Source organism: Apodemus sylvaticus, chromosome 10, assembly GCF_947179515.1.
Source record: "Apodemus sylvaticus chromosome 10, mApoSyl1.1, whole genome shotgun sequence".
NCBI classification, from domain to species: domain Eukaryota; kingdom Metazoa; phylum Chordata; class Mammalia; order Rodentia; family Muridae; genus Apodemus; species Apodemus sylvaticus.
In genome coordinates this window covers 958786-980710 of record NC_067481.1, presented here as the reverse complement: position 1 = coordinate 980710, position 21925 = coordinate 958786, and the positions used below count along the sequence as shown (strand labels likewise).

The 21925-nt window shown below is 47.4% G+C and overlaps 1 protein-coding gene across 1 annotated transcript in view; it reads left to right on the top strand.

The window, feature by feature from the left end:
- The window catches only part of Tbcd (tubulin folding cofactor D), a 155739-nt gene that overhangs the window by 81863 nt on the left and 51951 nt on the right, over positions 1-21925 (top strand). Inside the window, 4 exon segments of the mRNA XM_052196288.1 lie at positions 4129-4285; positions 13040-13097; positions 19405-19434; positions 21703-21788. Of these exon segments, the coding sequence (XP_052052248.1) occupies positions 4129-4285; positions 13040-13097; positions 19405-19434; positions 21703-21788 (331 nt within the window).

The window sequence follows — 21925 nt, the reverse complement described above, 5'->3', positions numbered from 1 at the left end:
GGGAGTCTCTGGAACATACTCTGCATTGGGAGTTCTGGGAGAGGAGGGGACTGTAAGGCTAGTCGGGAACTGGGTAGGAGCTATCGGGATCTCAAGAATGAGGTGAAGGAGCCAGCCTTTGTGATCACAGAGTGCCTCTGGAAAGGATGGGAGGTTGGGCCGGGCCAAGTTGTTGGAATAGAGGAGCTGTTTTCTGTGCATGGAGCTGACACAGAGATTGGCTGGGAAGATGCCAGGAATAGCTGGCTCTGGCATGACTGCTTACTGGACCCTACACTATGCCCAAGACTTCAGTGTGGCCACTTATATGAGAAACTTCTGGGAAAAATGGACTCTATCTTGGACATCTAGAAGCCACAATCTATTCCTAATGCTGTGATATTCAGGAACTGAGACTTGTCAGGGCATAGGCTTTATTTGGGGGTTCTTAGCAGGACCAGCCTAGGTGACCCCACATCTGAATGACAATACACTACCTCCCATATTGTTCCCTTAGGATGTGTGTGTTCAGAGCCCCTTGCACTTGTCCTGTGCACATTTTACAGCCTCTGTGAAATATGCTGGGTGTGTGAAATAGATTCCATTGAACCATAACTATTTCATATTTATATAGGAAAATCCTTAGAAGCAGAAAGGCAGAGATTTGGTTTTATAACATTAATAGTCCTTCGGGTTTTTTTTTTTTTTGTTGTTGTTGTTGTTGTTTGGTTGTTTTTTTCTTTTGCCTGTATATTTCTAGGTGCTATTTTCTGGTGGATAATGGCACATGCACACCCCTGAGTGGCGCCCTCCTCACACTGTTGGCAGACACAGGGTTGGCACTTGTGTGGTGAGGATGCAGAGCACAGGTTCAGAGGGTGGCATGCATGCAGTCCTAGAAGCAGCGTATTCCATTTGTCTCGCCTTTGGAGTCCCTGAACACTCACGTGCTCTTTGTGTCTGCTGCTGGTATTTGACTTAAATTCCTTGATTTATCTTTCCGCTCTGAATCCTCCCTTGATGGCCTTCAGTGTTTGTGGTGAGCTCCTGCCAGTAAGGCTAATCACTGAACCCCAAGTTGCTTTGGAGCCCCCCTGGCATGTCAAGGAGAATGTAGCTACAGACCCTGCCAGAGCCATGATGCCAGCGAGAGGCTCTTCTGTTGCTCTAGGTAGGACACTGGAAACTGAACACAGGCCTCACACATACTCCACACCAGTTCTGTACCAGTGAACCATACTCCTAGTCCTCAAGTTTACACATTTTAAAGATACCAGCGAGAGCTGTCCAGTGTTCCTTACTACAGCGTGACTGCCTCACCGGGATCAAGAAGTTGACTTTCAGCATGCTCTTTTAGAAAAGTCCATGTTGTGTGTGTGACTTTGAATGAATAGCCTGTCTGTGCATTGTAAAAATCAAGATTTTTCTTAAGTTCTTCTCTATTGCTATTTTCCATTACTACTTGTAAGAGGCTTTTAAGAATTAATAATTTTAAGAAAAATCAATTGTTAATTGGTTTTCTTACAAAATTAAATTCTAGACCATTGAGATGGCTCAGATAAAGCCACTTGCTACCAACTCTGGCACCCTGAGTTGGCTGCTTGGATCTCACATAGTGGAAAGAGAGAATTAATTCCTGAAGGCTATCCTCTGACCTCCATACCCGAGCCACAGTGTGCGTGCATCCACCCACATCCCACCCCCCCAGTAAATACATTAAATTCCTTTATGTGATTCAAAAATGTACTGGTTCAGCTTTAAGAAGTGTATATATCTTTAATAAGTAGATCGTCACAAATACATGAATACACAGAACAGAATATATAGTAACATTTGTTTTTATTCTTTTTTGTGTGGTAAAAGTGTGTGTGTGTGTGTGTGTGTGTAGGCCAGGGGTCAATTTTGGGTGTCTTCTATCTCTCTCTTTTTTTTTTTTTTTGGATTTGGTTTTTTCGAGACAGGGTTTCTCTGTGTAGCCCTGGCTGTCCTGGAACTCACTCTGTAGACCAGGCTGGCCCCGAACTCAGAAATCCACCTGCCTCTGCCTCCCAAGTGCTGGGATTACAGGAGTGCGCCACCACTGCCCGGCCAAGTCTTCTATCTCTTTCTACTTTATTTTTAATACAAGGTTCTTTGCTGAATATAAAGTTGCACCTATTTGGGAAGATTAGCCTCCCAGCAAGCCACGGGTTCCTCTTATCTCTGCCTCCCTAAGTGTGCAGCACTGTGCCTGGGTTGTGTGTGTCCTGGGGATGTAGACTTAGGTCCTCAAGCTTAAGTGGCAGCCACTTTCCCAGCTGAGCAGTTTCCTCAGCCCTGACTTCACCTTTTGTTGGCATCTAGCTGTAGTATACAGGATTTCAAAAGGGCATTTTCATAAAAGTGTATAATATACTTTTACTGAGTTCCTTGCCCCATTCCCCCTCCCTTTCCCTCCTCTTAGCTCCCTTCTGTTTTCCCAAATGGTTTTGCTTCTGCTTTCATGTCATGTGTACACAGGATTTTTGCATAAAATCTAGGATATACAAATGAAAGAAAAATGTGATATTTATCTGAGCAAGCTAATTTGCTTAATGTGATAATCTCTAGTTGGATCCATTTTCCTGTAAATAGCATGATTTCATTTGTGTTTGCTTTGTGTGTGGAGTGTGTATGTGTGTGTGTGCACGCATGTGCGGCACTGTTGATATCCATCTTGTTTTTTGACAAGTTCTTTCACTGATTGGAACTCATGGGGTTGGCTGTGGTGTTGTCCACTGAGCTCCAGCCATCCTCTTGTCTCCTCATTTGCCAAGAGCTGGGGTTACACACCCTAACATGCTCAACTTTTAGATAGGTGCTAGAGAGCCGGGTTCAGGTCATGTTTGCATTACAGACACTTTATTGACAGAACCCCCTGAATTGTTTTCACTTATGGTGGAATAAAACATAGTTGTTTAGATGTACTATATTTTATTCATATGAGTACACCACCATTGCTGTCTTCAGACACACCAGAAGAGGGCATCAGACCCCCATCACAGATGGTTGGACCAACCATGTAGTCACTGGGAATTGAGCTCAGGACCTCCAAAAGAGCAGTTGGTGTTCTTAACCGCTGAGCCATCTTCTCTCCAGCCCTTATTTTCTTTATCCATTCTTCTCTTGATGGATACCTAGGTTGGTTCTATAATTTAGCCATTTTGAACAGTGCTACAAACAAACACTGATGAATGTGATGGGCATGGAGGCACCCACCTTTAACCCATGCGCTTGGGAAGCCGAGGCAGGCAGAGTTCAAGGGTAGCCTAGCCCGGTTCACATAGCAGATTTGAGGCCAACTAGAGCTACACGGTGAGACACTGCCTCAAGCAAACAAAGCAAAAAGCATTGATGAGCAAGTGTATCTCTGATATGTTGACTGTGAGCCCGTCAAGAAAATACTCAGAAATGCTGTAAATACAGGAATAATGTAATGTTCTGGTATTCTTGCACACATCACCTCTTTGTATCAACTGCTGTGTGTGTGTGTGTGTGTGTGTGTGTCTGTCTGTCTATCTGTCTGTCTGTTTGTCTCTGTGTATGCATGTGTATCAATTGCTTGGTTGTATATGAGAACCAGAAGAAGAATTCACGTGACTTTGTCTCTTGGCTACTATAGACATTTTATATGGTCAAACAAGCAGACAGTCCTGCATACAAGGCAACCCAGGACTGGCTTTCTGTGTCTGTGGCCTCTTCAGTCCTGGAACTTCAAGGACCCCTCTCTGGTCCGGGTCTGGTGCTTCCTCCCCTCTCTGAGGTTGTTGAAGTCTGTGATGATAAGATTTGGATGGTGTCCTGTGGCTTCACATCCATCTGCCTCACTTGTAGGGGGTCACCAATACTCCCCATAAACACACGGCCCTTTCTGTCTGGTGCAGGCTTCTAACTTTTGCACTCTGTTGGTATGGCCATAGATTTGGCAGCCGAGCTGTGGCCATTGTTCTGAAGAACTGTCGTTCCTTTATGCGATTCTTGGGAAACCCAAAAATGCCCTTTCACCTTTGAGCTGGTGGACTCCCTTGCCTCTCAGGGTATTTTTGTTTTTCTCTTGAGCAGATTTGACTCCTGTCTGTGGTTCATCCTCATGGTACGCCATCAACTGTTCACTGTTTTGTCTCCCGCCAGTTGTCTCGGTGATCCTGAAGGCCCTTACCTACGATGAGAAGCGGGGCGCCTGCAGTGTCGGGGCCAACGTCAGAGATGCCGCCTGTTATGTGTGCTGGGCTTTCGCTCGTGCCTATGAGCCTCAGGAGCTGACACCTTTCGTGACTGCCATTTCAAGGTAAAGCCTGTTGGTTGTGCTGAAGAGTGGTTGTGTCATGTGGTAGACGTACCTCAGATCAACATACCATTTGCCTGTAACCTGTTGGCTTTAGGTAAGCCATTCTCTACAACTAGCTGCCAATATCAGCATCCTTGTGCTCCACCCCTTCCCTCTAAGAGGTGGACAAGATAGGAAAAGACTACCTTATCTTGTGGAATGGGACAGGACCTGCTTTGTGGGGAGATAGGGTCCCAAAAATGGCAGTCCAGGGAAGCAAATGGGTCCCAGGTTTCACTTCAGACCTTTCCGGATGTTCAGAAGAGATTACATGCGTGGGAATAGAGTAAAAGCTCAGTCACTAGAATACTCTGGAGCCGTCCCACAGTGTGCTGAGGACAGCGACTCATTGGACTTGCCCCAGTGAGCATGGGAGGCCCCACTACACCATTCATGCTGTGATGGACAGACACACTGAGCTACCTGGTGCCCTCCTTTGGCTCCTCAGAAACACAGTGAAGCTTGAATGCTAAGAAAGCTCACTGCTACACTTCCCTACCCCCAGCTTTATGTGTTAATTGCTACACAAACTGAAGAGACATCTGTGTTGAGGGCACACTTGTTCTGCATCCTTCCAAGGGAAAGGAAAAAGAAAAAAAATACTCCAGAAAGTCAGGCAGAAGACTTCTGGTACCATGCCTGAGGCCTGACGTTTCTGAGGTCACCGAACTCCTATTAAGAGCCCACAGACCCAGAGCCCCTGTACCTAGGACCCCCATTGGCCAGAGGTACTGGAGTCTAGTGACCAGGCATATGCCACACCACGTCTAAGAACACTTCCCTGCCTCACAAAGTGAAGGTGAGGGCAAGTGTACTGGCCATACAACTTGGGAGATCAGAACAGATAAAACCAGCCTCAAGAAAAGCAGATATCCCAGCACTTCCCAGATTTCTGAAAGTGTGAGTCAGATGCTAAATTTCCAGGACCCCCCTAGAACACCCTTATGGTTCTAGTCACCCTCACCTCATTTCAAGCCTCAGCTCCAGAATACTCCCCCTGACATCTGACTGGGGGAAACAACCTGCTTTCAGCAGAGAGCCGTCCTGGACCTATCTCATTCTACAAAGCATAAACATATACTGATAGGGTCCAAGTCAGGGCGGCGGGGCATGACATATGCACAGTTACCAGGAAGCTGTGCTGTTGGTTGTAGACTTGGTTCTGGGTGGAAAAGGGCAAGAACCCAGCTGCCCAGGGCCTTCTGCTGAGTCTCAGGCCTGGTCCATAGCTGTGACCTCCCTGTTCCCCCTCCCCCCACTGCCATGTATCCACTGCCATGTAGATGCATCCTCTGTTTCTGTGTCTGAGACCTTGAGGGAGGTTCTTGCAACGGTTTTTTGTCCTCATCTTCAACTTTCTCGTTGTATGTTGCGTAAGTAGCAAAAACTGTTTCTGCTCTTTTACAACTGTCCTGGAGCAGTGAAGCTCCTTTACATTGGTGGCATCTTGCTCAGTTCCACAGGCTCTGTCAGGTGGGTAGCTTCAGTCCGTGTTCCATGTTTTCCCCCTGAAGATGAAAAGAGGATACAGTGTTGAGTAGGAGATAGGCATAAAGCCAGGCATGATCCCGATGTGACCGCGGTGTGACCCCGATATGGTACCTAGCATTGACCTGCCAGGAGATCGTGAAGGCTGGGAGGAGGCTTGGCTCTGTCTGATGTGTGTTTGCTTCTTGTTTCAGTCTAACAGTTCTGCTCAGAGCCCAGCACACCTCCAGGATGCTATGCTGTGCCCTTCTCCCTCTTCTGATCCAGGATGCAGGGAGGCAGATGGCCTGAGGGAGAGAATGATAGAGTACAAGGAGCAGGAGCTGACCTGCTGCTGACCTGGGAGCGTGTGGCCATGTTAGAGGGAGCGTGTAGCTGTCTCATACTTCATTGTTGTTGAGTGTGGGGACTCAAGGCCATTCTGCGGCTTTGGAAGGCAGGAGGTACAGATGAGAGGTCCTAACCAACTTGCTCATGATTGGAGGAACCTGTCCTGTGGGGCACCTGGTCCTGAGGGGAAAGCCAGGGTTACACAATTGCCACCAGAGTGTCCGCCTTCACTCTCGGTAGACTTTGTAAAGGAAACAGGCATCGGTGAAAAGCTTGGCTCTGAGGTTGGCTGCTGTGTCTTGGTGTCATGGCTGTAGGTGGTCTTTGGGTTCTGCTCTGTCTTCTCCAGCTCCAGCTTTCTCCACACTTAGAACTGTATGGCAAGGAGCTTCCGTAGCCGCCGAAGGAATGCGATACCTTTTGCTTCAGGGTCACCATTTACTCCTCAGAGAAGAAAAGGCAACTGCACATCAGAGCCAAAGGTCCTCCCTTCCTTAACAGGCTCCCGGCATGTCATGGCTGCCTTGTCAGGGTCCATGCCTACCTCCTGCTCAACACTCTAGTGAGTCAGGGTCCATGTTGGGAGGGGGCACAAGAGGGCTCTCTGCTCTGGCCCCACACAAGCTCTTAGCCACGAGGTTACTGTTCGAGGGCTGTAGAAGGTGGCCCAGTCTGAGCTTGGCATGGTCTTCCCAGAACTTATGTGAACGGAACTTGCTCTGAGTAGGGTGTGCCACAGAGAGAGGTGTTGGGTTGAGGTGTGGTGTGCTGTGGTGTGAAGACTGTGGCTTCTGTCGAGACGTGGTGGGTGAGCACAGAAGTGTCCTTCACTTCGTGTCCAGCTCAGTCTCCGGAATGACCCTAGTTTCCTGGCCAAGGAGAAGTTGTTATACAGCCGTCTCTACCGTGGTCTGCAGAAACTCTTGTGGGTCCACGTGTTTCTTTGGGCTTACAGAGTTTGGACTTGCTGGCTTATGGGACAAGCCTGAGGGGTTGCCGGGGAGGTCACGTCTGCGTGTTGTGCATGGAAACTGCAGCTGTCTCATTGCAGGGCTGCCGGCCTCTGCTTCCCAGCCGTCTGATCCTAAGCTGGCAGCCAGCAGATGGGCAGCAGTGCCCTTTGGAGCTGAGCTGCTGCAGATTCCGAGCCGGTTAGACAGGTTCTGAAGAACCTGTGCCTGCCCTTCCTGGCCCATCTGACTCCAGGCCTCAGCGGGGGAGGGCATCTGGTGAGTCAGGTGCGCCAGTGAGCTTGGGGCATGCACTACCTCCTGCCTGAAGCTCTGTGTGTCTGAGTATCGGTCGGGTGTGCCCTGCAGACCTGCTTGTGAGGTTCGTCATGAGTGACCGTGCTTTTTAATTATCAGGTTTTAAGCCCATTATTTCTAGCACATGATAAAATCTTGGTATCTTTACTTTCACAAACTCCTCAGTGTATCCTGTACAAGTACAGTTGAGATCCAAATATAGTTCCCAGAATGAAATAGAAAGAACCAGGGAGGCGATGTGAGGAGCCCTGCTGCACCTTGGTGCCCGATGCCCTGGAAAGCCACTAACTAACCTTTTCTAACTTTTGGTTGAAGAAACTGGATTAGTTGTTCTTACCCTACAGTGTTAACCCTGCTTTGGGAATTTGAAAAGATTCTCAAGGCTTATTTTTTATCTTTTTGAAATTGTTTTGATTGTCTTTTGAAACCATCTTTCTTTGTCTTTGAGCAGACAGGTAGAGCCAGAATGGCTGTTTTGTGGCACAAATCTGGCCTCCTGACAAGCCAAGTGCAAGGCAGGAGTAGTAAGATGTGAAGAGGAGATGTGATGGTGTGGTTGTGTGTTCTGTAGGTGATTCCTTCTAACCAGGAGTCAGAATCTGACCTACAGGAAGGAGAGGAGACCAAAGCGGCGGCTGCTGCTGCTGCTGCTGCCAGAGCAAGCGCTCTGCCTGTCACCTCACCTCCAGTGATTTCCTCACCTGAAACTCTTTTGTAAGCTGAGCTCCAGTTGACGTTCACTCCGCCCAGGCACAGACCCGCCTGTGCCAGGGGCAGCTCCTGACTCTCACCTCCACTGTGCAAACCGGCTGGGCAGCGTGGGCTGCCTGTGAACGGCCTGGGATTGGCTCTGTAGGATCTCTTCCTCCAGGGCAAGATTGTCCTGGAAAAAAAAAATAAGGAAATAGCAAGCATTGCTCAAAGCTATGTCTTATTCTTCTCAGCCTCTCTGAGTGGCCCAACTTCCAGAGAGAAGACTGTGTTGAGGAGAAGGCCAGCAATTGGAGACAGTCTTGGTCTTCCAGGCCCAACTTTGTGCTGGCTTGGCTGTGACCCCAAAGCACATGGTTCTGCTTCTGACTTAGAGAAATTTAGTAAAATGCAGGGCTTATATTTTAATGTGATTTGTAACTTAAAAAACATGGAGTTTCACATTGAGTTATTAACCTTCAGAATGGAAGTGTTGTCGTTTCCCATGTAGAAGCCAGTGTGCTTGCTTTGAAGTGCTACACAGTATCACACAAATGAAAAAAGATTAGTTTGGGGTGACTGCTGGTCTCACTGTGTATGCTGAGCCAAGGTTCTGCTGTGGGGAAGGAGAGGGCAGGCTGAGGCATGCCACTCACTTTCCCTAGATTTGTACCAGAAAGAGGATCCTTTCTGTGTGGTTAAATCCTGGTGTGCTATCTCACAGCTTGCCCAGAGAAATTAAGCAGGTGGGCACACCCACAAACGCCTCTCCTCATATGGTGGCTCGCACTGAGGTGCCAGGTGTTGCTCTTTAGGTTTTCTCTGAAGTGAGAAGAGCAGTGATTTTCGCACAGGGTCGTCCTGCTGTGATGAGTGAGGCCCAGGGGAGGGATAGCACTCATAAAGAGCAGCAACTTAGAAGGACACCTTCCTATATCTGTTTGGCTAATATCATTAAACCCCTTTGCACTTGAAACTTATTTGTGTGTCTAAATAAGCCAGTGTTGTTCTGAAAGCAGAAGACTAGTTTAAAGGGATGTAGTCCAGAGCTAGAGAGATGGCCCCTGGCTGAGAGCACTGGCTGTTCTTCTAGAGGACTTGGGGTCAGAGCAGCCCTCAAAGGGCAGCTTACTGGAGTCTGTAACTCCAGTCCCAGAGACTCTAAAGCTCTCTTCAGGCATCCTCAGGCTTGGCACACATGTGGTACACAGACATATATGCAGACACCCCACACACATACATACAAATAAGTAAAAAGTTGAAAACAAAATTTAGCCCAAATTGGAAGTCTTTAAAAACCTGCTATAGTTGGGCAGTGGTGGAACACACCTTTAATCTCAGCACTCCAGAAGCAGAGGCTCATCTCTGTAAATTCCAGGTCAGCCTGGTCTACTGGGTAAGGGTGCCACACAGAGGATACACAGAGAAAAGAAAACCATACGTTATATCATAAGTCCAGGCAGATTTGTTTTAGTTAACTCAGAAGCTTACTGTAACTTAAAAAGCAGTGTTTTCCAAGTATTGTCACAGTTACCCGAGTATAATCTTTGAAGGTTAACGAAATGTGTAAACCCTGCCTTGCGCCTGTAATCTTAGCACTTGAGAGGCTAAGGGAAGAGAATTACTATGAGTACAAGGCAGCCTGGACCACAGAATGAGTTCCTATCCTGATACCTTTCCTTAAAAAGAAAGAAAGAGTATAGTGAAGCAGTGTCTTAAGGCATTTGCTTATGGAACAGCTAACGTAGAAGAGTGTGAGGCTGCTGCTTCTCCCGGCTGTGCTACTTCTCCCAGCTGTGCTGCTTCTCCCGGCTGTGCTGATACCTGTTACATACAGGTGTTCTCTGTGCCCACAGCCTGGCCTGGACTCCAGCCCCCTGTCCCTCTCCTTGTGGCTCGTGCCTCACTTTGCTTACTCAGACCTTGGAGGGGTCTGCACGGAGCGCTGTGTGCGTGTGCCACGTCAGAGACCAAGAGCTGTCACCAGCAGTCTCACTGCTCAGACAAGGATGGTTGCAGTGTTCCTAGGCCCTGAGGATTATGGTAGCTGGGGCTTTGGGGAGCACGCAGACCTGTCACAGTGGTTGTGGGAAGGGTGCCCCATAGCAGGGTAGGTGGCTAAGGCCTGCCGCATCTGCCTTCCAACTGGACATGTGCCACGTGGAAGGAGCTGCTACTTGGGGCCTGGTGTGTTAATGCTGAGCACAGGAGAGATGCTGCAGATTCACGTGTGTGGTAATCCCTCAGCCACCCACACACCTGAGAAGGATAAGAAGGGCTGGGAAGAGGCCCCCAAAGCACTACCCTAACCCTACCACCTCATCAGGTCTTATCTGTAGCTGTAGAACTGCCTAGTAATACGTGGAAAGTGCTTTAGGAAGAACTGGGCAGAGCCCCATCCCTCGGAGAAAGGAAGTGAGTCTCATGCTGGCATCAGCTTCTTGCACAGCTATGGCGTTATCTCCACAGGCTACATAGCTGTTGGCATTCTCCTCACCCCATGCCCAGTGCCTGGATGGATAGAATGTGTAGAGGGCTGTGAAAAGCAGCTTCATTTCCTGAATGTGACTCCTCTAGAATGAACACCTGGTTGAAATTGGACTTTGGTCAGTTGGCCTGGGCAGAGTAATGTTCTTTCTGCTCCTATCTTCTAAGATGGTCCCTGAACCTTGAGTGTGCGTGTGTGTGTGTCTGTGTGTCTGTGTGTGTCTGTGTGTCTGTGTGTCTGTGTGTGTCTGTGTGCTCGCACATGAATTTCTTTTTAACAGCAGTAGGTATGTGGTGTATGAGTCACTAGGAGACCACACGTATGCAGGCCTCAGTCAACTTTATGTTCTGAAAACTGTTCACAAAAGCTGCTGTGATGTGCTAAAGGTAGGAGCAATTTTAAAATGTTGATGATGAGGCAGGATGAAGCCTCTGTGGTTATAAATCAGATCTCTCTGCTTCTCGGTGTGGCAGACAGTGATTACCCCAAGCCAGGGAAGTGGCGCCCTGCCCCTCTCCCATTTTCGTATTGGAATTTAAGAGAGTTCTTTGTCCCCCCTCTTGTTGCACAAGTTCTCTCCTGTGGCACACACCTGCTTAGTAGCGTTCTGATTTTTTTAACATTAAAGTAAATGCACAGGTGCGCACTTGTGTTTAAAGACGTATGTGTGGAGGTTGGAGGACAACTTGCAAGAGTCGGCTATCTCTGTTACCATGTGTGGCCCAGGGATCAGCCGCAGTCTTCAGGCTTGGTGGCATGCCCAGTCACCTTGCTGTCCTCAGTTCCTGTTCTTGAGCTTTTTTTTTTTCCCTTCTTCTTAACTTTCTGGACCCCAAAGACCTCCTCATCATTTCTGTTGTCTGGTAAGCCCTGGTTGGTATTTGGAGTCAGGCATCTTTCTCCCAAGTGCCGCTTTCAGTGAGTACAAGGCTCCAACTTCATCTGTGGAGGCGTCTTGTCCCTGCCTGGACCCATAGGAGGCAGTGGACCCAGAAAGTGGGATTCAGGAGGATAAACTGTGACCTCACAGCTCTTACCTCCTTTGCATGATACACAGTGACCACTGCATGCCTGGGAAAGTTGAAATGAGATTGAAAACCAGACTTGGCTGGTCTGTGGTCCTTGTACCTTGCTGTGTCCTGAGAACATCCCTGGGATGTGGGAACCAAGAAGAGGAATCCCAGATGGGGAAATGCTTCCCTGCGAAGTGTTCCCCTCAGAGGGTGGGACCCATAACAGTAACTGGTGGTGGATGCAGGAGAGGTGAGAGGCATGAGATGGGGAGGAGGAGTTTCTAGATTCCGACAATAATCAAGTTTGACATGTAAGAAATGACTTATTAAAGCCTGTTGAGTGTCTTGAGAGCTAGGAAAAGTTGAGTTTGTGTGGTGTTATTCCTTCTGGCTGTAGGAAAGATTGAGACTTAGAAGCTGCCTCCCATGTGCTGTTTCCATGGTGACTGCTATAACTGGCTGCCTGCCTGTTAGCAGGTTTCTCATTACTTTAATACTTGAAGTACACCACTTTCTAAAGCAAAGGCTTATTTTGACCTGTGGTCGGAGTCCCCCTAGCTCAGAGGCTGCGTGTAGTAGCGGCCTTGCCAGCAGAGTCCTGAGCGCTAGTATCCCTTTGAAAGGGGCAGAGAGCAGAGTTTATGGTGTGTCTTTTGTGAAGCCCAGAGGATCCAGCTTGGTCTCCATCCTGCTGACCTCATGTAATCCTCCTTATGTCCCATATCTCTCAGCCCAGATGTAGACAATGCATGCCCCATCATGCCTCACACTGGATCAAACCCGTGGGAAATGTTGAAACCATATGTTTGGGTGCTTCCGAGGGTCAAGCCGCCTGCAGGGTGCACGGAGCGCTTGCTGCTCAGTGTATAGGGGTGCTGGTGTCAGCCACCCAGCTGTGGCCAACTCTCATCCTCTAGAACCGTTTGTCATGATGCCAGCATGCCAGAGGCGCTGTGCTCCGGGGCACTGTAGAGGCACTATAGGACATTTGTTAGGGCTGGGGCTATCTATAATGTTTGCTATCTTTGAGGTTACTTGACTCTGTCGTAGCCTGTAGAACCTTGAGCTTCCCATCTGTTAGGCTCGTCCAGGTGTTCAGAAAGTGAGCAAATGAGTGAACGCTGTAACGACGGCACATGGTCTATGCCTGTGCTTGTTACGTGTACATAAAACAACTTTGGGTATCATTGTCAGGATCCACCTCTGCTGAGGCAGGTTCTCCTGTTGGCCTGGTGTTCAGCCATTAGGCTAGACTGGCTGGGCAACAGTCCCAGGAAACCTCCTGTCTACCTCCCAGCTCTGGGATTACAGCACACACCACCTCACCAACGTTTTTATGAGAGATCTCATGCTTGCAAGACAAGCAGTTTACTGACTGAGCTATTTTCCCAGACCGTGTGTATTTCATTTTAATTAATCGATTTCCTTGTTTTCATAGTGCCCTGGTCATTGCTGCTGTATTTGACCGAAATGTGAACTGCAGAAGAGCAGCCTCTGTAAGTTTCATTTTCCTCAGTGCATTCCTTTCCTGGAGGTGGGGCTGTAATTGTTGCCAGTGTCCTGTATGTGGGTCTCTTGTCTCTGTGGAAAACCCATACCCCACGACAGCAAAGGAGATCAGATGAAAACAGTCACCATGGTAACACTTGTAGGGTGTTAAACTCTTGAGGAGGTCAGGGTTAAATAAGCATAGGGGGACCGGTTTATGTTCAGTAACCAGACCGAGTTCAGGGTAGCCCAAGCTCTGCAGAGAAGAAGAAGTTTATCCTGAGTTTCTAACCTTCATGACATGGCAGGACTGGTCCAGGGATGCCGGGATGGGACACTGGAGGCTTCGTGCTCTAGGAGGAGCTGTTACCAAGCTGTAGTTAGCTCTGGTTTCCTGGCCACATTAGAGCAGATAGATACCCCTGGGTGTGCTTCAGCCTTGCAGTTGCTCATGGGCCCTATGCTCTGAGCTTAGTTACCCAGGTCCTCTGAGGTTCAGCGTTTGGCATGGGTCTGGATAGAAGGAGCTTGAGTAGCTTTAGGTACCAACACAGGCGTTGGCTAGAGTCCCTGCTCATCTACTTGTGGCTTTCCATTTTTGGGCTAGTAATGAGACTGAGTCCCATGAATTGCAAGGGGAAGAGACAGTGAGATGTTTTCCCAGGGTTGCCTGCATATGAGGGTGTGCTGTAGCGGTGGCTGACTCCGCATAGGTGACTGCTGTGATCAGTGACTGAGGCCAGGTCCATGAGTGTTTTGGGAGGCTGGACCCCGGAGGACCCCAGATGAGAAATCCTGGCTCTGTCAGGTGCTGGGATGCCTTGCAGTTTGTGGCCGTCTTCCCCCTCAGACAGGCCAGCAGTTGAACATATTCAGGGATATTGGGAACTGAGGGGGAAGTCTCTGAGAGAGGTGCAGGCTGAGACTTGCTCCGGCTGAATGTGAGGAGTTGGGAGTACCCATGATTGGAGTACCCATGATTGGAGTACCCATGATTTGAGTACAGGGCTTCTTCCACTTCCTAGTTTTAGCTGGTCCTGGAGATGGACTGTGAGTGATGTACTATTACAGCTGCTTTGAGACTGAGGGAAAGGTCGGGATGGTGGTATGCAGCAGTATTTGTTAGTGCCAACCGATATCCAAAATATGAAGGGACTGTGGCTGAACTGGCAATGTCACAGATACATTCTGTGTGGATCAGAGCCAGTTCCCAGAGTAGGATGGAAAGGACACCCCTGAGGTTAGGTGGAGCCATGGAGCTGGGGGAAGGAGAGCATTGTCCTGGCCTGCATGGTGGCGGGAACATCCTGTTTAGCAGGCTGAGAAGTTCCTGTAGCTACTTTCATTTTAGTCATGTTTTAAAATTATGAACAGGTATTTGATTCTGAGGTAATGAAGTGGCCTTTGGCCTTTGCTCTGGTGACTTGGTATGCGGTGTAGTTGCTTTTCAGACTTTGAGCCAACCCTTCATTCTTGTTCTGACTTCCCCTGTGTACAGTCCCTTCTCTTGTGTTGGACTCAGTCTCTCAACGTTCGTTCTCAAGAACAGAATTCCTGAACCTGAAATTTCGTGAGGGGTATTAGTCTTTTGTCTGCTTTTGAACCGAAGGTGAGCTAGCACCACGGAGAGCATAAGTAATTCTCTTCTATTTTGGTCCATCATCTTTAAGAGATTGATGTTTCTCTGCTTTAATTATTTGGTAGTATTTTTCTTAACCCATTCTAGCAGTTCTTTTCTTTTTTTGGAAAAAATTTCCATGATTTTCTGTAGTTTTTACTTAATATAGACCTGCCCAGCTTTCGCGTTTCTCAAGTGAAGGCTTTTCGCTGTCTTCTGTGTTGCTCAATGAAGTGATTTGCTGTTACCCCAGGCTACCACTGATTTCACCTTCCCCCTCACTGTGGCCCCTACCTTGTTCCACTGCCTGTCACAAGTGATGGAGTTTCCATCTTGTCACTTGGCTGCTGGCCTCTGACCGCCCTGCAGCCACTGTGCACTTAGGCCCTGTGCGTGAGTCCCTGCGCGTCCCCTGCTGCCTCAGCCCCGTGTTTGGTGGCTTCTCAGGTGTGAAGACCTACTGTGCAGGGCTCAGCAAGCCCAGCTGCCCCTGTGCTGCACCGTAGGCTCTTGGCCAAGGGGCCATGCCACTGGCATTCTGGTCAGGTGGCTTTTGAGGTTTTGCTGGCTCAGGATGCCTGTGGTCTTCCATGGCTGCTGTTGGCTCTCTGCCTGCATCTGTACCGAGAAGCAGCCAGGATGCAAGCACCTCCCCAGAGTCCTTTAAAACTGTCTGTGTTCCCATAGGGACTCCATTTTGTCTGCAGTGTTAGTGGGAACTCAGTGATTTCTTGAGAGGTCTTAGCAGTCTTGCCTTCATAGTTAACTGATAGAGAGTAACTGTAAGACTGATATATAATAATTTTATAATAAATCTGTACTAATGTTTTTATGTTTTCTTTATTGTCTTCTGTAACCTAAGACATATTTATGGGAAGCAACACTAAAAATCAAAGCCTTATGGCTTTATCTGGATTGGGTCGAAATGAAAAAAAAAAAAAAACCAACCAAAGACCCTCTATAAATCAGTTTTTTTTTTTTTTTAGTTTGAAATTAAAATCCTATTAAACTAGCAAGAAATTGTATTCCTTTTAAGTTCGGCACTCTTTACATAGTAGACTGTAGGATTTAAACACAGGAAAGTGAGGGACGCCTCAGTGTCAGGCTCATTTGAAGGCATAAGGGTTCTCTCGGTGAAAGAAGAGCGTCTCGCTAGGAGCTGCTTCTTTAGGCAGACTCTTGAGTTCGCTGTCAGGGTGTGTGAGATGTCTGGTCACCTGGCCAGAGTCCAGGAGGTTGAGCAATGAAGTGCCCAGAAGCTCCCAGTTCTGTGGCCTTACCTTTCATTTGATGGTTGTCCCATAGCCTGTTCCTGGGTCCCTCGTCTGGTGGCCACAGTGCTTCTAAAGTAATAGAGCCATCGTTTTGGATCCTCATTAGAGTTGGATGTCTTTCTGGTGATCAGCACTCAGGGCCTGGATAGTAGAGTCCTGGCACAGCTTGGTGGAAAGAATTAGCTCATGGCTGCTAACGACTCCAGGTTTTGCACTCTAGACGGTATCCAGCAGGCTAGACATGCTGACTTTGTGAAAAGGCCAGTTCTTTTTTTTTCTTTTTTTTTTTTCCATTTTTGTCTCTTATTTTGACATTATTGAGATTTCCCCTGAGGAGTTATAAGAATACAGGACAGTCTGAGTGTCTGCTTTCCCTTGCACTCTACCGCCTAACATCTCGTTATACTAAGATAACTCAGCAGTTCTGGTTAGGACTGAGCTGTATATGTCCTGTGTGTGTACATGGTTAGTTCTGTGTGGTTCCATCTCACACATATCTGAGAATCTCCTACAATCTAGGCACACAGTAGTCCTTATCACAGACGCCCCTGCATGATCCTTTTAAACATGGCTGCTTCTCTGTTTACTATCTACTATCAGTCTACTATCCAATTTTGTAATGCTGTTACATCACTGGGGACTGGAAGTCCCAGGTCACTGCCTTCTGCACAGGTCCCACAGGTGAGTGGGTCTGCTTTCTGAGTGAGCCCTGGTGTGGTAGGGCATTTACTGTAAAAGGGCATCTGGGTGCTACTAGCTCAGGGCTCTCATGGACATTGTAGTGAGAAGGCTGGAAGTTTTGTTTCTTTAGAAACAGCAATATTATAAGAATGTTTTCATTTTAATCCTAGGTCTAGGGATATGGGGCTGCTTTGCAGCAGCCGGCTGTGATTTTTCTTGTGCTCTAGTAGAGGCATCATTTTGCCAGATAGATGCAGATAGTTTCTGTGATTATGTGATGTTTGGAATTCTGAGAATTTTTCAGAGGATGTATAAATGCTCGAACCCTGATAGGGGAAGAAATTAAACTTAAGGATCTCTCTCTCTCTCTCTCTCTCTCTCTCTCTCTCTCTCTCTCTCCTCCTTTCTTTCCTATCTAGTGATAGGAGGAGAAACAAGGTGGTGGTAAAAGAAAAACCAACAAAGTAGTTAAGACCAGCTGTAGAGCACTTTAATACATGCTCTCCTGTGAGCGTAGTTTCTGTTTCTTAGGGTATATGCATAGTGTATAATTTCTGGGACCCATCTTCTAGGATGCTGCTAGACAATGCCTGTCTTTGTTCCCCACGGTGGCTGCATTACTATGTGTTCTCCCACCTTTGCTAAGGCATGTGTCACCTAAGATGGGTTGCCTGGTTTCTTCCTGGGTCACTACACTGCTTCATTTTTGCTGCTAAGTTTGTGGTGACACACTTTCCTGGACGATGCTGAGTCTGTTTGCGGCGCTCATTTGCTGTCTGTGTCCTCCTGAGTTTCAGTCATTGTCTAGTCGGATGGCTAGTTTTTATTGATGGAGCTTCGAGAGTTCTTTGTGGATTCTGGATATTTGTCTTTTATATTGTATATATATTTTGCAAATACTTACTTAGTACATCTTCATAACAGGTTTCAGTCTTGCTTATCTGTTTCTTTGGTGAGTACTTTCAGTGTAAAGGTCACAAACCACTTAACCCTGTTCCTAGCATTCTTCCTTTTTCTGTGCTGATAGCATATTCTGTAGTGATATCCCTGTGGTCTGTCTTCATATTGTGTTGGGTGATGCCCTAACTTCCTTATTTTCAAGATTGCTTCAACATAAATCTTGTATTAGTTTTTACTTTGAAGATGTTATGTTACATTGTATTTAAGTTGACATTTTATCTCTTTACATCACCTTTCTTTGGTGTCTGTTTCTTTAATAATTTCTGCAAAGGCCAGGTGATGGTGACTCAGGCCTTTAATCCTAGCACTTGGGAGGCAGAGGCAGGCAGATCCTTGAGTTCCAGGCCAGCCTGGTCTATAAGCCAGGACATCCAGGATTACAGAGAGATATCCTGTCTTGTAAAAACAAATACACACACACACACACACACACACACACACACATGAATTGACTGTACAGGGCTGGAGCAGTGGCTCAGCCGTTAAGAACATTGGCTATTCTTCCAGAAGACCCCACTTCAGTACATGAAGTACCATCCATAGCATGCTACCATCCATAACAGTTGTAAGGCATCAAACATCCTCATCTGACCTGCCCGTGCACTAGGCATGAGTGTGGTATACATATATACAGGCAGGCAAAATATTCATATATACAAACAAAACAAAACAAAATGTAAATCTTAAAGGGAGGGGTTGCAGAAGTTACAAAATGGTAAGAAGCAAAAAGTATCCTGTTTTTTTTCTTCCCCTCTTGAAGCATGATGGTGACTCCCCTAGTATCTCTGCCCCTACTATGAGGCTCTGTCCTGGAGATGCCACACATTTCTGTCCTGGTGCTTACCAGTCCTGAGGAATGGATGTATTAGTTCTGGGATCCTGTGATTCAGTTTGCTCTCTTTCTTTGCATATATGAGTGCGCTCAACCCCCAACCCATATTGGAATGTCTATCTAGGTAAGAGGTGTTTCTTATGTTACACCCCCCACACATACACACACCCTGTGCCTGTTTCCAAGTCTGCTCTCCAGGATGGCACACCGTGTGTGTTTGTGTGTAACTTCACTCCATCTCTGAAGCTGGTGTCAGTGCCTGTCTCTAATCCCAATTGGAACCCAGCTGTGTATGCTTTGTGGAAAGTTGAAACCCACTAGGCAATATGGGGTCATTGTCATGTTGGTCAGACAGTCCTAGGTTGGACAGTGTGAGAGACAGGGAAAGTGGTCACCCAACAAAAGAGAGTCATCTGTACAAGGTTTACCTAGAAATACTTAGTTTTCTTTAAATTCAGATGGGACGTGTCAGCCCTGATTCAGTGCCTGGCATGTAGGCCTCAGGTAGCTCAGAGAGCTAGTTGGAGACAAGTATGCCCTCTAGGAGGCGGCTCAGAGGTGTTGGGGATGGTGAGTTATGATCATGGAGTTCCTAAAAATGAGTGCGTTAGGAGTTGGCTTCTACTTACTGACCTGCGTAGTTCTCAGAGTTAACTCCCCAACCTTCATTGGGGCATTCGTGCGAAAACTACTCCTAGTGAAAGGCCACTGCAAGGTTCCATCTGATCTTCTAAATAGAATTCTTACCCTGTGGCTTTAAAGAGCACTGGGACATAGCAACAGTGACAAGCCACCCCCAGGGCTCTGGTCAGCCAACAAAGAAGACTTTTATTTAAAAAATAAAGCCATGGGTCATTTACACTGTTCTGTGTTTGTTTTGAATTTATCTTGTGGTGTTTAGCAGAGGCAAGCCTCACTCACCTGCTGTGTTTGTTCTCTCTGCTCCTTAGGCTGCCTTCCAGGAGAACGTGGGGCGACAGGTATGGCCACTTTATAAATCTTTATTTCTGAAACTTCCTGTAGGCTTAGAGGTAGGAACCCTGGCAGCTTTAGTTTCATATCTTCTTGTATTGTTGGGTGTGGGTAATGAATGAAGCTTACCTCAGAGCAAGCCGATAAACATGGCAGTTCTGATCCAAGGCTCACCATAATGTGACCTGGGAACATTGATTCCCACATGCCTTTCAGGAGACACCATGCGCGAGGGTTTTAGGCAGGTTAGGATCTTGCCTCACATCTTATGGTGTCTTGTGGTGGGCTGTCCATGTGTCAGGCACCAGGTGGCTTGTAGGAGGTGAGTGAGTCCCCGGATCTTGTAGGTCCTGGCCCTTCCCTAGCTTGTGATTTGGAGGCTGGTTCCTTTGTAATAAGTTCTGGCCTCACCTTCCAGAAACCCAGACCCCACAGCTGCTCTATAGCTGTGCTTGGGGTTGCTTAAACTGTGTCCTTGACTCTTGGTACTCATTGCAGGCCTTGAAAATAGGGTTTAAATTCATTCATGTCTAAGATTCTGGCACATTGGGGTATAAAGTAGGTCTAGCCGGAGGCTAGAGAGGGTCTAGGGCATTGGTTCTTCATCTGTGGGTGGCTACCCCTTTGTGGGTGGCCTAATGACTCCTTACACAGAGGTTGCCTAAGACTGTCAGAAAACAGGTATTTACATTATGATTCATAACAATATCAAAACTACAGTTATGAAGTAGCAATGAAAGTAATTTTATGACTGGGGATCACTACAACATGTGGAACTGTATTAAGGTTCAAAGCTTTAGGAAGGTTGAGAACCACTGGGTTAGGTTCTGAACAAGGTGGCAGCTACCAAGATGACTCTGGACTGGGAGGAATAGTCCATGAGAGAAAACAGCTAGGAATGATTAATTTAGGGCTTTATCTTAGTTAGGGTTTTATTGCCATGAAGAGATACCATATCCATGGCAACTCTTACAAAGTAAAACATTTCACTGGGGCTGGCTTACAGTTTAGAGGTTTAGTCCATTTCTGTCGTGGCCGGAAGCATGGTGTTGGAGAGATCATTGAGACTTCTCTGTGTCTGGATCCACAGGCAGCAGCAAGAGACTGAGCCACTAGATCTGGCTTGAGCTTCTGAGATCTCAAAGCTCAACCCCTAGTGATGCACTTCCTCTAACAAAGCCACACCTACTCCCACAAGGCCATACCACTTAATAGTGCCACTCCCTATGATCAAGCCTTCAAACATGTGAGCCTGTCTGCCACCATTCCTATTCAAACCACCACAGGTTTCTTGATAGCTGGTGGCTTGGGCACTTGTTACTGCCACGAGCAAGGAAGGTAGAAGGCTAGCCCTGCACTATAGTGCTGTGCAGAGTAGACGCTTGTGATGGATGGTGGGCTTAGAGAGGTCTAGGCCAAGATGGATGTGCTCTAGGTGAGAGAACCTGCCAATGGTTTGTTGGGTCAAGAATATTGTGAGTACTGATGTGTCTCTAGTAGAGGATGTGCCAGGTAGGTGCGGGTGGTGTGTGCCTGGTGCTTCTCTTGACTTTTACTTGTTAGACTTGTTCTAGCTTTGTGCACAGATAGGCTCATCTCCTATCGGGATGGAGCCACCTCTGGGCCAATAATTATAAAGCTTTCTGCATATTTACATTTGTTAAGAAAGTTATTTATATGGTTTCTAGATTGTAATATTTTTCACCACAAGTGATAATATTAGGTATTACCAATCATGTGACAGTTTTAGGGCAGGGCCTCCACAAGGAGTATTCTTGGTGGATGAGGATGGGACCTGCTTCTGGTTTTTCAGTTTGGGGGCCGATGGCTGCTTCAGCGGTGCTCTCAGAGGCTGGGCTATTAGCCCTGAGCCTCATCCATCCACACGGCAGCCTGGTGAGATGTAGGCCTAGTCCAGGTTTCAGAGCCAAGCAGGCGCTTGCCTACCGTCCATTGGCCTTCCTGCTCCCAGAGGCTCTGGAGGGCTGTGCCATTGTCCTCGCGAGCGCACAGGGAGGCCCAGCACCAAGAGTAACCACGTGAGCACTGTTGAGATCCAGTGTCACTTTTGTAGCATTTGAGCTGAAACAGGTTTGAAGAAGGAGTTGTCCTGAGCACAGCACCTGGCCGAGCAGTGGATGAACACTGACACATGTGGACTGACACACGAGGCAGGCCTCCCATGAGGCCTCACATGGCTTGGCTTCAGCTGCCTGTTGTCACCTCAGAGGCTGTTTCTCACCTTTCAGTTTTTTTCTCTACTTTTACTTTTTCAGGGTACTTTCCCTCATGGAATTGATATTTTGACTACAGCAGACTATTTTGCAGTTGGTAACATATCTAACTGTTTCCTGATCATAAGGTGAGTTTTAATGCATGTAATCTGACTGTAATAACAGTCTCTTTGACTTGGCTGTCAAACATCACCTTCAATATTTCCTTCTTCATTATCACGTGGTCTACATATAACTTACGTTGTAGAAAGGGACTTGAACTGAG